Genomic DNA, 20,967 nt, shown 5'->3' on the forward strand with positions numbered 1-20,967 from the left:
TAAATAAAATAATAATTTTTTTATCAAATAAAAAACAAGAAAAAAAAGAAGAAAAGAGAAATGTTATGTCTACAATATTTTCTCAACAAATCTTAAGTGGCAGTTTGTTAATGGTTGTTATTGGTGACAAAAAAAATATTATTATATGATAGGTTCAAATTAAACCAGTAACAACTTAACTTCTAAAATTTGTTGTGAAAATGTTGTGGATATAATATTTCTTAAAAAAAAAAAAAGGTTACACACCCAAAAAAAATTCACAACAGTTGAGTTGATGAGCTTATATTGATTCTCACCAATAACATCATTTTTTTACTTACTATTATGTCAATTTGTCACATCAACAAGAGTGAAAAGTTTTTTCAAATTTTTTGTGTCTATAAACTTTAAAATAATAATAATAATAATTCTACATGATTCTACATGTTTAGTAGAACAAGAATGCAAAATAGTAATTTTGCATCTAAAAAAAAAAAAAACAATAGCATTTAAGTAATATTTAAATTTATTTTAAAAGAAAAAGTCATTTAAAAAATAATTTTCACCTTAGACCTCCAAATGCATTAAGCCACCCTCATTCTAGTCTGCTCTCCAATTATTGTAAATTGTAACTATCACATTATTAAAAAAAATTGGTGTATTTATTTAATTAGGGAAAAAAAAGTGCATTTATAAAATGATAGGTAGTAGGGACTACTCGAGTTTCATCGTTTAATGGAGTAACACTGTAATTGCGTTCTTTCCTATTTCCAATTGTATTTCATTAACCAATTACAACCACAATTCCCAAAGGACCAAAATCTGAACCAGTAAAATTCAAAAAAAGAAAAAAGAAAAAATTCAGAACCAGTAAACAAAAATAGAAGCTGCACTGGATTATTCTATCTATAAAGCCAGTAGCCAAATTCTCATCAACCCATGCACGCAAAGTTTGCAGACACGCAATATCCCCTCTCGATACACACCCTCCGTAACACAAACAGCTACCAAAGTCATGGCATTCAAAATCTTGTTCTGTAGCCTTGTAGTTTTGTTGGTTTTCTTGCTCCATTTTGCTACCTTTGCTTCCTCCACAACTTCTTCTGTGACTGCTACAGCTGAAGTAGGTAAAGCATTTTATAAGGAAGCAGAAGCTCTTCTAAACTGGAAAGCTAGTCTTGACAACCAAAGCAAATCTCTCCTGTCTTCGTGGGTTGGAGACCGCCCATGCATTAATTGGGTTGGAATTACTTGCGATGAATTGGAATTGGGTGTCAGTCGCCTAAATCTTTCCAGTTTTGGTTTGAAAGGTACGCTTTACAACCTTAACTTCTCTTCCTTTCCCAACCTCCATACTCTGTCTTTCACAAAACTCGCTCTATGGAACTATTCCCGATAGTATTGGAGACCTTTCTAAACTCACCCATCTCGACTTCTCTACCAATAATCTTTCCGGTACATTTCCTTCTAGCATTTTTAACCTTTCCAAACGCGGTGTTTTCATTTTTCTAGAAATCAGATCTCGGGACGAATTCCACCCGAGATAGGCCAAATGATAAATCTTCAATATTTTATGGTTGCCGAGAATTTACTCAATGGTTCCTTCCCTCAAGAAATAGGAGCATTGAGAGATCTCCTTTCTCTTGCTTTAGATGGAAATAGTTTCATAGGCCCCATCCCAGCTATATATGGAAGCTTAAGCAATTTATCCATTCTTTACCTTCATAACAACGAACTTTCGGGATCTATTCCTCGAGAAATTGGAAAGTTGGGCAACTTGACCATACTATTCTTATTAAACAACAAATTTTCTGGTTCCATACCCCGAGAAGTTGGAATGATGAGATCTCTCACTCAACTTGATTTGTCATCTAATTTTCTCATTGGTCCAATTCCCTCTTCCATTGGAAACTTGAGCGAGTTACAACAACTTAACCTTTATTCCAACAGTATCTCTGGTTCCATTCCTGAGGAATTAGGATTGCTTAAACATCTGTGGGTAGTTCAATTACCAAGTAATAGACTCACTGGTCCAATCCCTGATTCCATAGGAAATTTGGTTGAATTGTCTGATCTTACACTTCATCAAAACAACCTTTCTGGATCAATTCCAACCACAATTGGAAATTTGACCAAGCTTGCCTTTTTATCTTTGCACACGAACGAACTAAGTGGTTCTCTTCCACTCGAAATGAATAATCTTACCAATTTCATAAAATTGGAACTAAGTTTCAACAATTTTACTGGGCCATTGTCTAAACGGATATGCCAAGCTGGAGCACTACAACGTTTTGGTACCGTTGATAACCGTTTTACAGGCCCTATCCCAGAAAGCTTGAAAAATTGTAGTAGCCTCGTTCGAGTTAGGCTTGATGGAAACCAACTAACAGGAAATATAACTGAAGATTTTAGCATTCGTCCAAACTTGATTTATATCGATTTGAGTGGTAATAATCTATATGGTGAACTTTCATCGCAGTGGGGGCAGTGCCATAACTTGACAAGCCTAAAAATCTCCAACAACAAGATTTCTGGTAGGATACCACCTGAACTTGGTGAGGCAAATATGCTACAAGTCCTTGATCTCTCTTCAAACCATCTAATGGAACATATTCCAAAGGAATTGGGGCTTCTAAAGTTATTGCTCGAACTTCTTTTGAACGACAACAAACTTTCAGGTAACATTCCTTCAGAAATTGGAATGCTATCTGATTTAACACATTTTAATTTGGCAGTAAACAATCTTAATGGCTTAGTCGCCAAAGAACTTGGACAATGCTCAAAATTGTTGTTCCTGAATCTGAGTAGAAATACACTCCATGGAAGCATTCCTTCTGATATAGGAAGCCTGCAGTCTCTTCAAAGTCTTGATTTTAGTCATAATTTCCTGGCAGGAGATATACCACGACAGCTTGGAGGTATGAAACAGTTGGAAACAATGAATCTCTCTCACAATAATCTCAGAGGTTCCATCCCATCCACATTTGGTGATAGTGCAAGCTTGACATCCATTGATATATCCTACAATGAGTTAGAGGGTCCTATTCCTAACATCACGGCCTTCCGCAAGGCTCCAATCGCAGCACTGAAAAATAACAAAGGCTTGTGTGGTAATGTTACTGGTTTGAAGGCTTGCCCAAAAATGATTCCTAATCCTCCATCTAAGAGGCACAACCAATTTGTGGTAATAATTTTAATCTCTCTTTTGGGCAAACTGTTTTTTATATTTATCATTGTAGGAGTTTCACTTCTTCTTTGCCGAAGAGTGAAGAAAACAAAGGACAAGCCAAGAGAAGTGCATAACGATAATCTTTTTGCAATATGGAGTTATGATGGGAAAATGGTCTACCAGAACATTATTGAAGCTACAGAAGAATTCAACTCCAAATATTGCATTGGAGTGGGAGGTTTTGGAAGTGTTTACAAAGCTGAGTTGCAAGCAAGCTAGGTTGTTGCTATGAAGAAACTTCACCCACTACCCGATGGCGAGATATCCAATCAAATAGCCTTCGTGAGCAAGATTCATGCCTTAACAGAAATAAGACATCGTAACATTGTAAAGTTGTACGGTTTTTGTTCGCATCCAAAACACTCTTTTGGTTTATGAGTTTTTGGAAGGAGGAAGCTTGGTGAAGTTATTAAACAGTGAGGAGGGAGCAAAAACATTTGATTGGATTAAGAGAGCCAATGTGGTAAAAGGAGTGGCAAATGCTTTATCTTATATGCACCATGATTGCTCGCCTCCTATAATTCATCGTGATATATCAAGTAAGAATTTTCTATTGGATCTAGAATACGAGGCTCACATCTTTGACTTTGGCACTGCTAGGCTTTTGAAGCCTGATTCATCCAACTAGACGTCACTTGCAGGCACCTATGGATACATGGCTCCAAGTTAGTTTCTTTGTTGTTGTCTATAGCATAAAAATTTTTCCAAGCTCATGTAGGGAGCACCCAATATCATAGCTTAAAATTTTTTCCAAGCATAAGTTAGGAGAACATCTATAACGGTGGACATGGACACCAAACAACCAATTTCCCAAGTTATTACAACCTATTTTAGAATAAAAAATTAATTATTTTTATTTTAGCTAACTACTTTTCAAAACACCCATTGCTAATTATTTATTCTATACTATATTTTATTAAAATATTAATTTTCTTAAATTGTTTCCCTCTCTTCACTCACAATAATTACCAACCAAAAATTGAATAAAATAATAAAATGCATAAGCAACAGTTCCTTTTAAATTTGGACAAGCACGATAGCAATATCTTATTTTGTCACATGGATTCATAATCAGATGAGGGTGTTTTTTAAGTTTTATTGGCAAAATTTTAGGCCTTATGCTATTTTAGCAAATCTAAGGCAACTACTCTAAGATTTTCAACTATTTTCTTGTTATTACCTATAAAAGTTCATACCCAGGTCTATGTACTTATAGAGTAAGCCACTTAACTTTGTTAAAATTGTAGGGTTTGTTTAAAGTTAGTTTAAGATTAATTATTATTTATTCCATGATTGGTCCATAGTAGAAATAAATTCATATAGAAAAAAAAAATATAGCCACTTGCAAGGTTCTTTTGTTTTGGATGTAAACCTTTAAATAATTCTAATATATGCTCAATTGTCACTTAATACAAATTTTGCTACATTTTTACCACATAATAGACAAGTTATCAAGTCGCAGACTAATCAACTATTATGTTTCGTTCTAGAAATGACTAAAAAGTGCAAAGTTAGTTAGTTTTTTTTTTTTTTTTTTTTTTTTGAGGTGAAGTCAATTTTAAGTTAATGTAAATGTAGAAGTATATCATATGTAACATGTAGTATGGTATACCTTTGACTCTATAGGTAATAAAATAAAACGAGAAACTAGCACATGTCCCCCCCCTTCCCCCCCCTCTCTTGGTTTCAGCTAGTTTTTAAAGTTTTTTAAAGTTGTGAAGTTAGTTTTTTTTTTTTTTTTTTAAATTTTTTTTAGTAATTTTTTTATAAAGGAAAATCAGTTTTTAAGTTGATTGTAGTAAATGTAGTAGTATATCATACGTATCATGCAGTATACCTTTGATTCTAAAGATAATAAAATTAAATGAGAAACTAGCACATGTCCCTCCCTGTTTTAGCCAATTCATAAAGCTAAAGGTTTTGTTCAATGCATAAGTCCTGTGAATGGATCCAAGTTCCAATCATATGATATCAATAAAATTGATATATTTTACAATTTTCTTATGCATGGGTCAAATTCAAGTAGTGTTTAGATTTTATTACTAATAATGGTGTTGCTATAACCTTGATTAATTATTTTTCCTTGTAGAGCTTGCCTACACAATGGAAATTAATGAGAAGTGTGATGTTTTTAGTTTTGGGGTGTTGGTTTTAGAAATAATAAGGGGAAAGCATCTTGGAGATCTGATCTCATCTCTCTCGTCAACAACATTTACAACCTGTGATATGCTATTAAAAGATATGTTGGACCAACGCCTTTCACTTCCAATAAATCAAGTTTCAAGGGAAGTGCTCTCCATTGCAAAGATTGCAATTGCTTGCTTGCACACTATTCCCCAATCTCGCCCAACAATGCAACAAGTTTCTCAAGAGCTTTCAACTCAAAAACCACATTTGCCAAATACATTATTCACAATCACATTAGGAGAAGTAGTTGATCTTGGAGGCTCAACTGTCTAATAGCTTGTTTTGTTTGTGTTCCAATTGTCATTTCCCTACCTCTTCACATATAATCCCTTCTAGTAAATTGTTTATCTTGTTTTACTGTATTATGTTTATTTGCAAGCTGTATTAGTCTAAATGCAGAATTGAGAATTGCGCTAATAAAACTAGAAAGAGTTTTTATTTGATCCATATATATTAAGTATATTCAATACATTGCTCGAGGATCTTTTTAGTTTGGATATATATATATATATATATATACACACATACATATAATTGTGTCAAATTGTAAGTTTTGTAGTGTCAAAATATTGCATTTCAAGATCAAGAGAAAGATTCAGGATGAGCTCTTTAAAATTGAAGTTTCAAGATCATGTGACTTTAATTAGTTATTAGAAGCCTTGAGTTATTTAAATTTTAACACAGTTTTTGGGAAATGTTATTTCCTCTCAGCCTCTCTATAGACGATGTAGAACCCATGCCTTTTCACCTTCATAGCCAAATACTTTTGCTACATGGATGCAAATTAAAAGGATCCCAAGACTTGAGTATCATTTTATTTGTCGCTATTTGAGTACTTCCCATTTAAAGTAGGACATTTTTTTTACGCCTCAACCTGCATATTGTTCCACATCAATATCCTAGGAGCCTTTGTACATTCTTGTTGTCATGCATTACTTATGCATTTATTTATTTAGCATAGTGCATGTATGCCTTTTGTTTTTGGTTTAATATAAAGAACATAACATAGATTATTTTTAAAATTTCAATTTCTTGTCGTTTATTGTACCATTGGTTGACCATAGAACACTTTGTTCGTGTTGTACCTAGTGTAGCTTGACTTGAGCACTTTCATGCCCTAGCAAATTAGTTAAGTTGTAGAATTGTGGGAGAATTGGACCACAATCGATCATGTTACCTAAATGTCATTTCACTTATTTTGACGATACACTAAAAAATTAATTATGAGGGACACACACACACACACACATATATCTATATATAACCATTGACCACCAGTCTATATGTTACAATTATCCGTGTACTTATAGAAAAAAGTCGGTATCACAAAACTAAGTAAAATGTGGTACACTACACACAAAAAGGGTTAAATGTCAAAAAATATGCTTGATCTAAAAAATTACGAATCATAGGATGCACTTTTGATACCTTTAAAAATGACATATAGGAGATGTGGAGTTATATATTGTACTCTTTAGATAGTAGCGTCAATCAAACTATTATGATATTGTATTTGATGATGAGTCCAATTTCCTAAGCTAACTCACATATTTTTGTAACTTGCTCACTAAATTGTTTCACACACGACTATAGTCTTAAAAATCGGACCGAACTGTCCGGTTCAACTGAGAACAGACCAATCCCTATTGTAATTGATGACTAAGGTTTTATTTGCCATTGTTGTTATTGTTATATATGTGTTTTGCCTTCGTCTTTATCTTTCATAAAAATCTCAACTAAAACACAAAACCACAGGTCCACACCACAGACTTATTGGATAATACACTCATGTACTGTACCATTAAATTAACCAATCAAATGGCCCCACTTTACTATTTTTACTGTTAAAACAAAAGGCAATAACTTTACTTCTTGTAAAGTCAAAACAGATGGGGATGAGTTATTGAATATTTTTCCTTCAGTAATCCCATATATAGCTCGCTTTGTTTTGTGTTCCTGTTAATGGAGATCATAAGCACTGGAAGTGCCTTATGCAAATTCCGCTTTGCCTTATTGTAGTCCTTTGCAACTAGATACCATTGTTTACAAACATGAGCAAACCAAGCATGGTATATGGGTTCCGACAACTTGTGTAGAATCAAACTAAGAAAGGGTACTGGAAGATAAGCCCATTCTGATTTAGATCTGAAAGAAATATATATGTTACAAATAAAGCCTTATTTACAGACGTCAAGAAAATTGAATTATTCATTAGCAATGCATGTATAAGTATTTTTCATGAACAAATAAGAGTTTGCTTGTATTTGTTCTTTGTTAAACCTTTCATAAATATTCTGAGTGGCTGGGATGAATAAAATAATCTCCTATAAGATAGTATGTAAGAGTACAAATTTGCAACGTAGTTGTGTCTAACAAAAAGTATCCAGTTATATTTTTCAAAACTGTATTGAAGACTAATCTTAAAAATATGCAAGTATATAGTATCATATAAATTTTTTTTTGTTATAGTTCTCGTGTATTGAACGAGTTAACAAGAAGTTATGCTAATAATTTTGAGACTCATATCAATTTTTTTTTTTGCTTGGCTGAATCATAGCAACTATTTAAACATGGTGCGAGTCGATAAGAAAGAACACTCTTAAAAATAACTATTCAATGGCAAAAAAAAAAAATCAGAATGTTAATTTGATGAAAAAAGTTAAACTTGTTTTTAAATGAAAAATTGACACAATAAAATTTAATACAAATATGCATTCATTGTCTGGATCATTGATATTACATTACAAACTAGGCAATTATGTTACTGTTGTTAAAATAGCATACATTAATTTTTTTAAAAAAAAAAAAAATAAAGTATACTCTAATTCTAAGTCCTAATTCCCATAAAAATAAAAACAAAATTCCTAAGTCCTAATTGAAAGGAAAAATTTTCTCATAACGGCCCCAACCAATAGGATTATGATTGTTTCGTTGATGAATTCAACCTTCTTTTTTTAACGTAAATACGACTAGATTTGAAACTTTTTTCATTCTTCTCAACCATTAATGTTTGTTTACTTAATAAACTTAATTACTTTAACTACTAGTATGTTTTTGCTAAGAAAATAAAATATAGACAGAGAGCGATAGAGAGAAGGAAAAAATTTATTAAAAAATAAAAAATAAAAAGACAAAGACTACCTGTGTATTGCATTAACAGCGGACTGCATTTTTTTTTCTTCTTTCTTCAAGGAAAAGCTAGTACTATGATTTGTGATGGTACTGGGCGGAGGCAATCTAAAACTTTTATAGTGTACTTATCTGTATTAAATATTAATCCTTCTCAAGTCTCTCAAATCTCGTATTATAATTGGTTCCTAGCCTAACCGACTTAAGCCCAAGCCCAAACTAAAACCCAAACCTATAATTCAAAAGTTCTTTAACAAAAATTCTTAGAACATCCCATCAAAATAAAAATATATATAAAAAATAAAAATTCTGAGAACATATATAATTTGACTGGGCTTTCCAAGTCCAAAACTCTACGAGCCTGCCTATTAAAACATTTCACAGTAGAGACTCACAGGATTTGGGCCCACTCAGACCCATATCTAAAGGACTAAAACAACGACGTTTTGCACTTAATTGAAAAACGAGGGCAACCATCTCTCTATATAATTTAAGAGGAAATTCATAGATTCTGTATAGTTATATTGCTATATAATTAGTCTATGAATTTTAATTTTAATTTTCAAAGTTATATTGAAAATGTTAAAAGTACAAAATTATTTAGCAATTTTTTTTATAGACTAGTAATGTGTTGAGTAATTATTGATAAGTAAAAAAGTGATAACAATATTGGATTCAAATAAGAACTAGTAAAAATTTGTCAAATCAACAATTTGTAAAAATATTATAAAATAATTTGTACATTCTGGCCAAGCCATCGACAATTATTGAACTATGTAATATACTTTCTATATATATATATATATATATATATATATCTTCACCTTGAAATAATTTTTTTTTTAAAAAAGTTCCTTGTTCCATCATTTGAGTTATAAATTAATTAATTACAAATACCTAATTAGTAATTANCACACTCTTGAGCTTTTCTTCACATCTTCTCACACACTACCCTTACAATTTTCCCACCTAAATACAGGGTTACTAAGTGCTAAATTACAAGCAAATTGGTCACGGAATAAAGCCAATTAGATGGTTGATTAAATTCAACCTTACATAAAACTTGGGAGTTTATTTGATTTTTAACAGTATAAATTTTACTAAATAATAAAAGCAAAAACATTGAACACATCCGCAGCAGCTTAAGTTACATGCATCAACTCTAAGTCTCTAACAAAAAAAGAACAAAATCCCAACTTTGAACAAAAGAAAAAAGAAAAAAAAAAGGGGAAACAAAAATCATATCTTAAAAAACTGTGGGTGTTAATTTCAAGTTTGAAGACTAAAAACCCCACAAGTACAACTTCCAATTCTTGAATAAAATTTAAATAGGAACAAAATTAATCAAACAAATGAACAAAGAACAAAAAAACAAAAGTAAATGGTTAAGGTTTCAACTATTTCTAGTTAGGGTTTCAAATTATAAAACTTTGGGGTTATTTCATTTTAATAGTAGATTTTCATAACATATATAATCAATGAGAGACAAAAAAAAAAAAAAAAAAAAAAACACACACACACACACACGCGCGCGCGCGCGCACACACACACATAGAGCGAGCTGGAGAAGAAAAGAAAGAGAGAGAGAGGATGTGCTGAGACTTGTGAATGAGGGAGAAGAAGAAAAAGAAGGGGGTGGGGATAGAGATAAACGTGTGTGGAGGAGATAGCATAAAAAAAAAAAAAAAAAAAAAGAAGAAGAAGAAGAAAAAAACAAATGGATGAAATGAAAAGGGCAAAAGGAGAAATAATATAAACAATAAAAGATCCTATTTGAGAAATGTTACTACAATATTTTCACAACAAATTTTAAGTAATAGATTGTTATTAGTTAATATTGGTGAGTAAAAAAATAATTTCAGTAGTAGATACAAATTAAAACTAGTAACAACTTTCCACATAAATTTTGTTGTGAAAGTATTGCGAAAAATATTGTGGACGTGTAACTTCTCATTGAAAAATATAATTGTTAGTCAATTTTATATTATTTAATGAGTACAAATAAATCTATTTTTTACCAATTATGTAACAAGGGTATAATAGTAAATTTATATAAATTACATTTTCTATCATCCCATTTTTCTCTCTAACCAAACAAAAGAGTTTTCCACCCTCCCACTTTTCCACCCCTTCAACCAAACACACATGAAGGAAAACCAAATCTTTTCTATCCTCCCACTTTGCCATCCTCTTACTAATTTTCCATTCTCCCACTTTTCCACTCCCCCAACCAAACGGACTCTTAGGTGCTCCCATTGTATGTTTGTATCTTTTTGAGGAAGATTGTATGTTTGTTTATGATACTACGTTATTAAGAATTTTTATTTCTGAAGTCCATTTCTCTAAGTCCCAATAAGATGGGAACAAATTTCTAAAGTCCATTAAGTTCCATTTAAAAGAAGTCATAAATTAACAATAAAATAAAATAACAAAATCTATCATCTAGTAGGTTTGACTGAATATGGTAGAATTGGTTATTATTAGACTTATACCGTAAGGGATAACCTACTTGTTCCATCAATTGGTGGTAACCAAATCATGTATGGGACCTGAAAGTTACTAATTGTTACCGATAGGATTTGAATATATCTTTTTCTTTATTTTTTAACAAATTGTTACTGATAGGATTTGAATCCATATATTTCTCTCTTTTTTAACAAATTGTTATTGATAGGATTTGAATCCATCTTTTTCTCTTTTTTTAACAGATTAGTATTAATAGGATTTGAATCTAGAATACACATGTCCTTTATGAAATTATGTATTTTTTATATATGATGCAAGGGCTGATTTAGCTTTTAGAGTTGGTTCTTACAAAGTCCACATTAGCATCAATAAATCATAAGTTCACAACTCAAATAATACAGAATTAGTTTTACCTTTTCAAATCACCCCGCATTGAACAGTCACCTAACCATGCAAAGACAATGTCCATATTATTCTAAATATAAACAATAGCATCATCATCAATCTAACTTATCTATATAGAATCGTATTATTCTAGATACAAACAATGTCATTATTCTGAATATAAACAATAATGTTACTTAGCCAGATGGAATTTTGCTAAATATAACTATGTAGAGATTATATATAAATAAAAACACGGGCATTCAAAAAAAAAAAAAAAAAAATCATATCTACCACTAGCTAGCTAGCAAAAATAGCCTACCCAAAAAAAAAAAAAAAAAAAGCGATGGCACTAACTGCAACTAGCACAGCCACCATCACCACTTTACTAATCTCCCTCTTCTTCCTCCCCAAAATTTATTCTTCTAAATTCACCATAGACCATCACCATAGACGTTTTGCAAAAGCAGACGTGGATCTCTTGGAATTTCCTCTAAATTTAGAATTCTTTGAAGCTGAATTCTTTTTGTATGGTGCTTTGGGTTATGGCTTAGATAATTTTGCTCCAAATTTAACCAAGGGAGGCCCAACACCCCTTGGTGCTGAAAAGGCAGATTTAGATCATTTTACTCAAGATGTTATCCTACAATTTGCTTACCAAGAAGTTGGACACTTGAGGTTTCTCTTTTAAAATCATTATTCAATTTCTTTTGGGCTTTTTTATTTGGGTTTAATGGCTAATGGGTTCTAGTTAGTTTGATTGATAAATATTTTGGCCTTAAATAAGGGATTTGGGTTTAAATACCACCTATATGAATAAAAACACATTGATGACTTAACATAATGATAAACAATTATCATAATTATCATAATGTATATACTTTAAATCCTATTATAGCTATAATTTTTTTTAAAAAAATTATCATGGTACTTTTTTTATAATCAAAATTATCATGGTACTAACTATTAAGTTCTTGATGCAGGGCCATTCAAAAAGTCGTCAAAGGATTTCCAAGACCATTATTAGACTTAAGTAAAGAATCATTTGCAAAAACAGTTGATGCTGCAATAGGGAAAAAGTTGTCCCCACCTTTTAATCCTTACTCCAGTGGAGTTCACTTCCTCCTTGCATCTTACCTTATTCCTTATGTTGGACTTACTGGCTATGTTGGAACAATTCCAAAACTCAAAGCCCCCAGTTCTAGAAGGGTAATCAAGATTTAAACTTGATCCATAGTAATGTTCTACAAAACAGACAGTATCAATAATCTATTGCTTCTATGCGCATGTGTGTGTATATTTATATAGTTATATACTACCATTTTTTTTTTGTAGAATAAACTATTTTTTTATTATTTTAAGAAATGATAAAGCTTGACAAATGAAATTTGTAATTCTTTTAATGGTCCATAATCAAGTTATATTTCAAATAACTCACCTAATAATTTTTAATTATATTAAAATTTTAAAAATCCTATCATTGAATTATATATGTTTTCTATATTTTTAATGTACAAGCCAAATTTGGTATCAACTAGATATAATTTACTTTTTAATTAGCAATATCATTTTTCTAACTATTTTTAAAGTAAAAAAAAAAAAAAAAAAGAATTTTAAGCATTTCATAAATAAGATAATAATTAATCTCTGATCATCTTTATGTTTTGCATACATATAAGATAAAAGGAGACAATGTTATTTAACAATGGATTTCTCAAAATTTACATTTGATATATATAGCTATTGAGTAGTGTAACGTTGATAAAAGGTACATCGAATTTAATGTAAACCTAACCCTTTTTATTATTTGAGAAGTAGATCAGTAGAGCACAGAAACAGGAGTACATTCACAACACTTACTTTAATATCATAATAAATTACTACTTGTCCAAAAATTATCAAACCATTATTCTAACAATGTCGACTTGTATATGTTCAGCTTGTTGCGGGCCTCTTAGGCGTGGAATCAGGCCAAGATGCTGTTATTCGAGCATACCTATACGAGCATGCAAAGGAGATCGTGTCACCATATGGAATAACTGTGGGAGAGTTTACAAATCGCTTTTCAGAACTAAGAGATAGGCTTGGACATCAAGGTCACAAAGATGAAGGCCTTGTGGTTCCTCTAGCTGAAGGTGCTGAGGGAAAGATCAATGGAAACGTGCTTGCTGGAGATGCAGACTCTGTTGCATTTGACAGGACCGCAGAAGAGATATTGAGGATTGTGTATGGCTCTGGTGATGAGAAAAAACCCGGTGGATTCTATCCAAAAGGAGGCAATGGTCGCATTGCCAGATCTTACCTTTGAAGCATTTGAAATTCATTTGGTTGTGAGTCCTTAAATGACCCCTCAGTTCCGAAATAGTTTTGAAGGTTTGTAAGCACATATGGCAATTGCCATTGTAATCGATCCACTCACAATTAGCTTTGGATCAGCCTGAAACCATTTGTAGTTGAGAGAGAGAGAGAGATAGAGAGAGAGAATAAGTGTTGTGAGTGAAGTAATAGTGCTTGTGGCTGAGTGAGTGATTGAGTGAGGACTAAGGAGTGTATTATTTTTGCAATCTATTGCAACAAAAATTTTGAACTTATAGTTTATTGCATTGAAGTTATCATTGCAATAACTTGATCCAACCCTATATATATGTATATGTGTATATATATATATATATATATAGAGAGAGAGAGAGAGAGAGAGAGAGAGAGAGAGAGGTTAAAATGACCTATGCAAAATAACACCTAATAGTATAAAAACAAATGCTTGACCAGACTTTGAGACCATCAAATGTACCAAATAACCACTATTTTTAGTGAGTCTATACTTGAAATGTGCACTAGTACTAGAGGGCGTAGGTTAGTGGTAGGAGGCTATCGTGACTCATTACACATGCAAGTTTGGGTGTTATGGATTCAAGCAGTCCATATCCCACTATGATTAGGTGGTCTAATGTCATTTATCAACAGGGTTTAAGGGGACAAGGGACTGTGACCACATGCATATGCCCACTTTTTTTTTTTTTTTTTTAATTCCACAAAAAAAAAAAAAAAAAATCAAAACATGCTACTTGTAATAGTTGTTGAATTATTGAAAGAGATGAGAGAGTAAATAAGGAGTGTAAGAAAAATTTTAATGTGGTTTGGCTTAATGGCCTATGTACATAGCAAAAACTCCTTGAGAGCTAAAACTTTGCCTTTGAATTTGTTTTTTTTTAAAATGAGCGTAATGGATAGAGTTTATATTCTAAATTTTTTTAGGCTAAACCTATATTAAGTTTGGGTTAGTTTGCTTGTTCTAAGAGTTCATAGTTGTCAGTATCGTACGATACGCGATACATATTGTATGATACGTATTGTATTATGTGTAAAAAGTTTTGTATCGTATCGGCATATTATAAGTGCTCATGAATTGTATGATACAATGTATGTATCGGATGAATCGTATCATATCGTAAAATTGTATGTATCATACGATACATAGACAAATGCTTTAAAATGAGATTTTTTGTTAAAATTTGTACTTTTATTTGAATCCAACAACTTGTTAGATTTGTTTTTAACACAAAATTATTAGGTTGCTTAACTTGGCCTAATAAAATAACATATTCATAAGTTTTTTCCCCTCTTTCACCTATAAAATTTGGACTATACAGTACAAACTTATACTTCACTTTAATATTTGCAAATTTATTTTCTATACTATGAATAAGATATTAATTGACAATATAATTATTTTTAATTTTTGTCATTATTGTTATGAGTCCAAGAAACTAGAATGCCAAGAAGAGATATATATATATATATATATTTTAATTATTAAAATAAAAAGAACAAGAAGATATAGTAAATGTTAATGACGATGAAGAAAATTTTAATGAAGAAATAAATTTGCAAAATGTAAACATGATAATAGCATTGAGTTAGATTGAGTTTATTAGGCAATATGATGAAAATAAATTATTATTTTTAGGTCATTTGTAATATATTATCACTTTTGAATTTAAGCAATTTGAATGTGTATGTTATAAACAGATGCTAGTTTGATTTATTTAGTTAGTTTGTTAAATATTATTTCATAAGTGATGAATAAATTAGTCATTAGTTGAATATATTTAAAATTTATAGTGAATATACCATTTATATATGTATCTCTACAATTTTTTATAAATTTTATTAAGTGTTTGTGTACCTTACGATACACAATACGAAAAAATCAAAAATCGATTTATGATACGATTAGTGTTTTGATAACTATGTATGAGCTTACAATTGGTTTGGATTTGGGCCTCTAGGGCCATGAAATGGTTTAGGTCACTAAGGCCATGATATATCTAATAGTTAAGCTATTCAATCCAGACCCATACTTGACTCGTGGACACCCTATAAGCAATTTCTTTCTTAAGAGTAACCATACATTATTTTGAAAGATTTCCTATCATAGTTTTGGTCAACTGACAATCGGGCGTCAAGTCAACACCTCTTTCCATGCTTGATCCGTTCTTAAAGAGTATAATATAATGGCCAAGGAAGCATAATTAGTTCAATCTTGTGTGTTTCTTGCATGTGTATGGCCTGGATTTAGCTTAGACCCAACTGACTCATAGTTTACTTGGGTAGAACACCGCATGATCATTTAATCCCTAGATATAACCCAGCGGCTAGTACAATACACTTAGGGCCTTAGGCCAATTATGAGCAACAACACCTTTTGCGCCCCAAACCTTGAAAATTGAAAACATATGATTTGGTTCAATTATGAATCCTTTGTACTCCTCAAAAAAATCCTTTGTACTAATTTTTTTTTAGTTCGACTTAATACTCTACTAATTACAAGTCATAACTTGTCATGTATTACATTTTTTTTTCCATTTAAATTTTAATTATTTTATGAAGAAAGAAAAATGAATACATAATAAATTATTATTAGCGAAGTATAGAGTAAAACAAAAAAAGTAGTACATATAATTTATATTGTATTTAATTCCACTTCCACATAGTAAACTAGATAATTGATTTGAATTGATTATGAAGTGCCGTGAACTATCTTTGTGATCCATGTGAACTTGTGAGAAGGCAGAATTTATATTGCTCTCAAGATGATTTACAGTACAATTTGTTCTGGTTGTCATTTCTGATTCTTTTCATCCGTGTCAATTTTTATAATTAGAGATACTAAACCTGAAATCAAGAGGAGTGGAACTAGTTCTATTCATCCGATTTCTTTTGTCATTTTTTTTTAATAAAGATTTATTTTGTCACTGTACTTGTTGATGAATAAAAAAAGATAAGACAGGTCGCTGATTAAGCTTTTGGGAGTATTTTAAAAGGTGACAAGGTTCTCACAAGCAATCATATTTACAGTCTTTGAAGTATGTTTGTTGTTGGGTGTTGACTCTAATGTATAGTGTGTTTGCAGTGAAGGCACATCTTCTTGTTTATAACAGTTTTGTGGAGGCCATTTTCATTTTGAATGACTACCATGCTATGAAGCACAGGTGTGTTTCTAGATTCGGATTAGGTGCAAGTGCAGGACTTGACAAATTTGGAAAAAGTAGGGTGCAGATGCAACGGGGTGGGGTGATTAAAAAATTATTAAAAATATTTTTATTTATATTTTCTGTATATTGCTAAGCATACTTTTTCATATAATTGTAAATATATACCAATTTAAGAGTAATAGAAGAACACTCATCGGTGCATGCACACGGTCCATTTGGAGGAGGATATGGAAGCTAAATGTGCCACCAAAGGTACGTACTTTTCTGTGGAAGGCATGTATAAGATGCTTACCCACAAGGGAGGACCTCCACAAAAAATGGATCAGCGACAAAGAACGATGCAAGCTATGCTACCACCATAGCGAGACAACCAATCATGTGTTGTGGGAATGCCCACTGGCGCGAAACATATGGGCTCTGTTTAAAGGGACAATCCAAAAGTGTAGCAATGAAGCAGGTGACTTCTTCCTTCTGTTCAAAATGTTGTAGAAGAAGCTTTACTCATCTAAGTTGGAAAAGTGGGCAATCACGGCTTGGATGATATGGAATGCCAAAAATAGGTTCTATTTTGAGCAGACACAAGTACATCCGAAGTATATCTTTGATAGCACAATGGGCCTATTAGAGGAGTATCAACGCCTAAATGCAGCAAAGAGTGGTGGAATGAGTTCTTGCCACTATGTAGGTATATTTGGTCATTTTTTTTACTTTATTAGGACATCACAATTTGCTTACTTGTTGTCCCCCAACACTAAAGTTATCTAGTTACACTAGTACACTAGTACACTTGTATCTATCTTTTAATAAAATTTCTATCATATTTCGCTCAAAAAAAAAAAAAAAAGAGTAATAGTAGATAATAACCAAACCATGATATTCATAAATTAGAATACAACTCACAAGTTTATTTTTATTATTTTTTAAACATGTATTTCAGCCGGCCAGAATCGGCATGAATCGAAAAAAAAAAAAAAAAAATCCAAATCCACGTTGTCGTGAGTCTGATACGGGTGTGGCAGCCTTGGACCCACACCCGTGCCTTCTAGTTGTCATGCCCACAATGGATATATTGTCACTGTGACGTCACTCTCAGCCACATTGGTACTGGCGTTCAAGAACTTTTAGTGACGTTTTATAAAACGTCACTAAATAATATAACATTTTCGTATATAATGTAGGAAAATACATTTAGTGACGTTTTCAAAATGTCACAAATAATCACACCTATAGTGATGTTTCAAAAATCATCGCAAAAGCATTTGTTCTCTTGTTTTTTAGTGACATTTTTAAAGTGTTGCTATATGATTGATTATTTGCAGTGTTTTAAAGGCGTCGCTAAAAAGGATTTCCTCTTACTTTTAGTGACGTCTTTAAAACGTTGCAAAAACTACTTTTTTTTTTTAGTGCTATATAAACCTGCTTAAAATTCAACAATAACTAACACAAGCTTGTAATAGATCAAATATATCTATTGATCATCAATATTCCACAATAACACATTAACCATAGAGTCAATATATATATATATGTTTAATACCAATACATGTATCATCTTGAATTGAACGAAATACTTTTCTATCTACAAAACAAAAACAACCACCTAAACTATGACAATATTAAACAAAGTACAATACTTTCAAAATAAATGTGGTTGTAACAAAACACTTGTCTACTTATACCAAAAAAAAAAAAAAACAGCCACCCAAACTATGGCAATATTATAAACAAAGTATAATAGTTCCAAAATAATTGTGGTTGTTCAAAACAACTATGTAATAGCCCATGGAGTCCTTAAAACACTGCATGTACCACTATATGCTAGTTTCTTGATGGGATGCAGCCTGTGATCTATAAGGAGTTGGAGATGGATGATCTAAATTGAAACCACCCTGAATACAAATTAAAGTATCTAATAAGTTCATAAAGAAATCATTTCGAGTAGCAAAATAATAGTTTCCATACTTAAAAAATTTAAAAACCAAATACATTCTTAAAACATTAAAATTTAATACCGGACTAGCTTCTGAAGAATGATTTTGTTGATTTTGCACTAGTTGCATCAATTGGGTCATTCGCTCCTCCAAATTTTCATAACGATTCACTTTCTCTGTCAAAGAAGCCACTTGATTCTCCAACTGAGTCACTTTAGCATCCCTTTTTTAGCTTCTTACTTGAACAATTGGAGGAGTGCTCTTGGCAGGATGCATACTTGGGGTTGGGCCAAATCCCACACCTTGAACACAACCATTACACTCATTACCAAACACTTGAGCATATACATCATCTGGTGCCCATGCAATACTACTAGTAAGGTTGGATGACTGCACACGATTTGAGGACTCACTCAACAGTTCGTTGATTTTTTCCTAATATTCAAAATTTGAACACAATAACATATTAGAAATTAACAATGTTAATAGATTCAATATTACACTTAGCAAATCATGATATTACTTAAAATGTTTCCTTCTGCTATAGTGTTAACAGGAGTACCATCTTTATGAAGATGGAGTTTTACATATACATTTGCACGTTCTACAGGATGCCCAAGCGTTGTTACCTAAATTATGGTCATTTCATTTATTTAATTGGGAATAATGGTTTCACACAAACTTAAGAACAATCTAATAAGTCATTTACAAGATAATTATTGAGTCATTACCATTTCTTCTGCGTATGAAGCAAAGTTTTTTGAACCACCAGTATGTACATTTGTTTGCTTGGAACGACTATTCTTGTTTTTCAAAGCAAGCTCCTACATTCAAAAAAATTACATATTAAACAAAGTATTATTTGAATATATTTTTCATGGTAGATATTCAATATAGAATAAAGATATCCATATGAATGTTCTTGTTATGATGATGATGTAGAACAATTAAAGCATATCAATATAGAATAATACCTTCGTTTTTGGTAAACTCCAATACTGAACAAGGTCTTCATAATCTTCAAAAATTACATCTGGTGGTACTCGTGCTCTATTTCCTCTTCCTAGGAAATACTTCTTCAAAGATGACTTGTGGTTCTTCCAAGATTTCGCAATTGAGGACAATGTCCTATTCTTCATTGCCTTCAACCTAGTAGGCTCTTCAGGCAAAATCCATTTTGACTAAAATAGCTTAGTTAGTGAAATCCATATCAAGCTAAACATTTGTGTAAAACTCAGTACAAGATAGAATAATACACATATAGTCTATAACTTCCTGAATACCTAAACAAGATCCCATATTTGTCCTTAAATTCATCTAGCATTCTTGTCCAATTTTTATACTTAATTGGGCACAAATGGGGTTTTCATGCAATTGTACCCAACCAATCTGTGAAGTTCCTCCCTGCCTTCTTAAGTGGCTGATTTAAACTAGTTAATGGCAATTCAATCTTGTGATTTTCAAGGAGATTCCAAATGAATGAGTACTTGTTAGCACCGCGAGTAGCACGTATTGGAAGCGGCACAACTGTAATGAGAATAAAACAATAAAAGCCATTGTCGTGCAATATGGGATATTTGTCAAACACTTCCAATATGAATGTAAACCACCTTATAGCACCATGCAAGCCACCCGCTTGCTCAAACTCAATAATCCACCCCAACACAATTATTAACATTTCAAGTACAAAGTTTTAAGCAAAAATTACTTACTACGCTCAAGCCAAGCAATCACCTTTCTAAAAAAAGTCCAAGCTTATCACAATAAATGAATACTTAACCTACAAAATAAAAGAGGACAATTAAATGATGTGGAAGGCAAATAAAGGTGCCACTACAAAAATAAAATTTATGAGTTAGGACTTGGAACAATTAGGCAAAAAATTAAGGTCCACTTTGTAGAAAATATTTGAAGTTTAATTGTATCCAAACTTTGTCATTTGGTACACATACGGAAACTTACCCATTATGCCTAAATGTCTCAACTAAAAAAGGTACTCCAAATCATCCAAATTTTGCAAATGAGAATGCTATTGCAAAAAAATTTAATGAGTCATGGTGCATGAAAATTTAGTAACAATATATATATATATATAGAGAGAGAGAGAGAGAGAGAGAGAGAGAGAGAGAGAGAGAGAGAGAGAGAGAGAGAGAGAGAGAGAGCATTT

General features: G+C 31.8%; 2 protein-coding genes across 2 annotated transcripts; both read left to right on the plus strand.

The window, feature by feature from the left end:
• The first annotated feature begins 1,531 nt into the window (after positions 1-1,531).
• Positions 1,532-3,427, plus strand: LOC112021516 (MDIS1-interacting receptor like kinase 2-like). The gene has a single exon (XM_065782608.1). It carries the CDS (start codon positions 1,532-1,534, stop codon positions 3,425-3,427), a length of 1,896 nt encoding a protein of 631 aa, XP_065638680.1.
• Positions 3,428-11,720: 8,293 nt separating this feature from the next.
• On the plus strand, positions 11,721-13,682 carry LOC111992664 (ferritin-like catalase Nec2). Its single transcript, XM_065782611.1, has 3 exons — positions 11,721-12,052; positions 12,358-12,583; positions 13,314-13,682. Exons 1-3 carry the CDS (start codon positions 11,721-11,723, stop codon positions 13,680-13,682), a joined length of 927 nt encoding a protein of 308 aa, XP_065638683.1.
• The last annotated feature ends 7,285 nt before the right edge of the window (positions 13,683-20,967 follow it).

This window comes from Quercus suber, unplaced genomic scaffold, assembly GCF_002906115.3.
Source record: "Quercus suber isolate HL8 unplaced genomic scaffold, Cork oak 2.0 scaffold_307, whole genome shotgun sequence".
In the NCBI taxonomy this organism is placed as follows: domain Eukaryota; kingdom Viridiplantae; phylum Streptophyta; class Magnoliopsida; order Fagales; family Fagaceae; genus Quercus; species Quercus suber.

Excerpts from the sequence above, each read along its gene's own strand:
- LOC112021516 (XM_065782608.1), top strand. The coding sequence starts at position 1,532 with ATGATAAATCTTCAATATTTTATGGTTGCCGAGAATTTACTCAATGGT.
- LOC111992664 (XM_065782611.1), top strand. The coding sequence starts at position 11,721 with ATGGCACTAACTGCAACTAGCACAGCCACCATCACCACTTTACTAATC. Across the intron at positions 12,053-12,357 it reads CAAGAAGTTGGACACTTGAG|GGCCATTCAAAAAGTCGTCA; the intron begins GTTTCTCTTTTA and ends TTCTTGATGCAG. Across the intron at positions 12,584-13,313 it reads AAGCCCCCAGTTCTAGAAGG|CTTGTTGCGGGCCTCTTAGG; the intron begins GTAATCAAGATT and ends GTATATGTTCAG.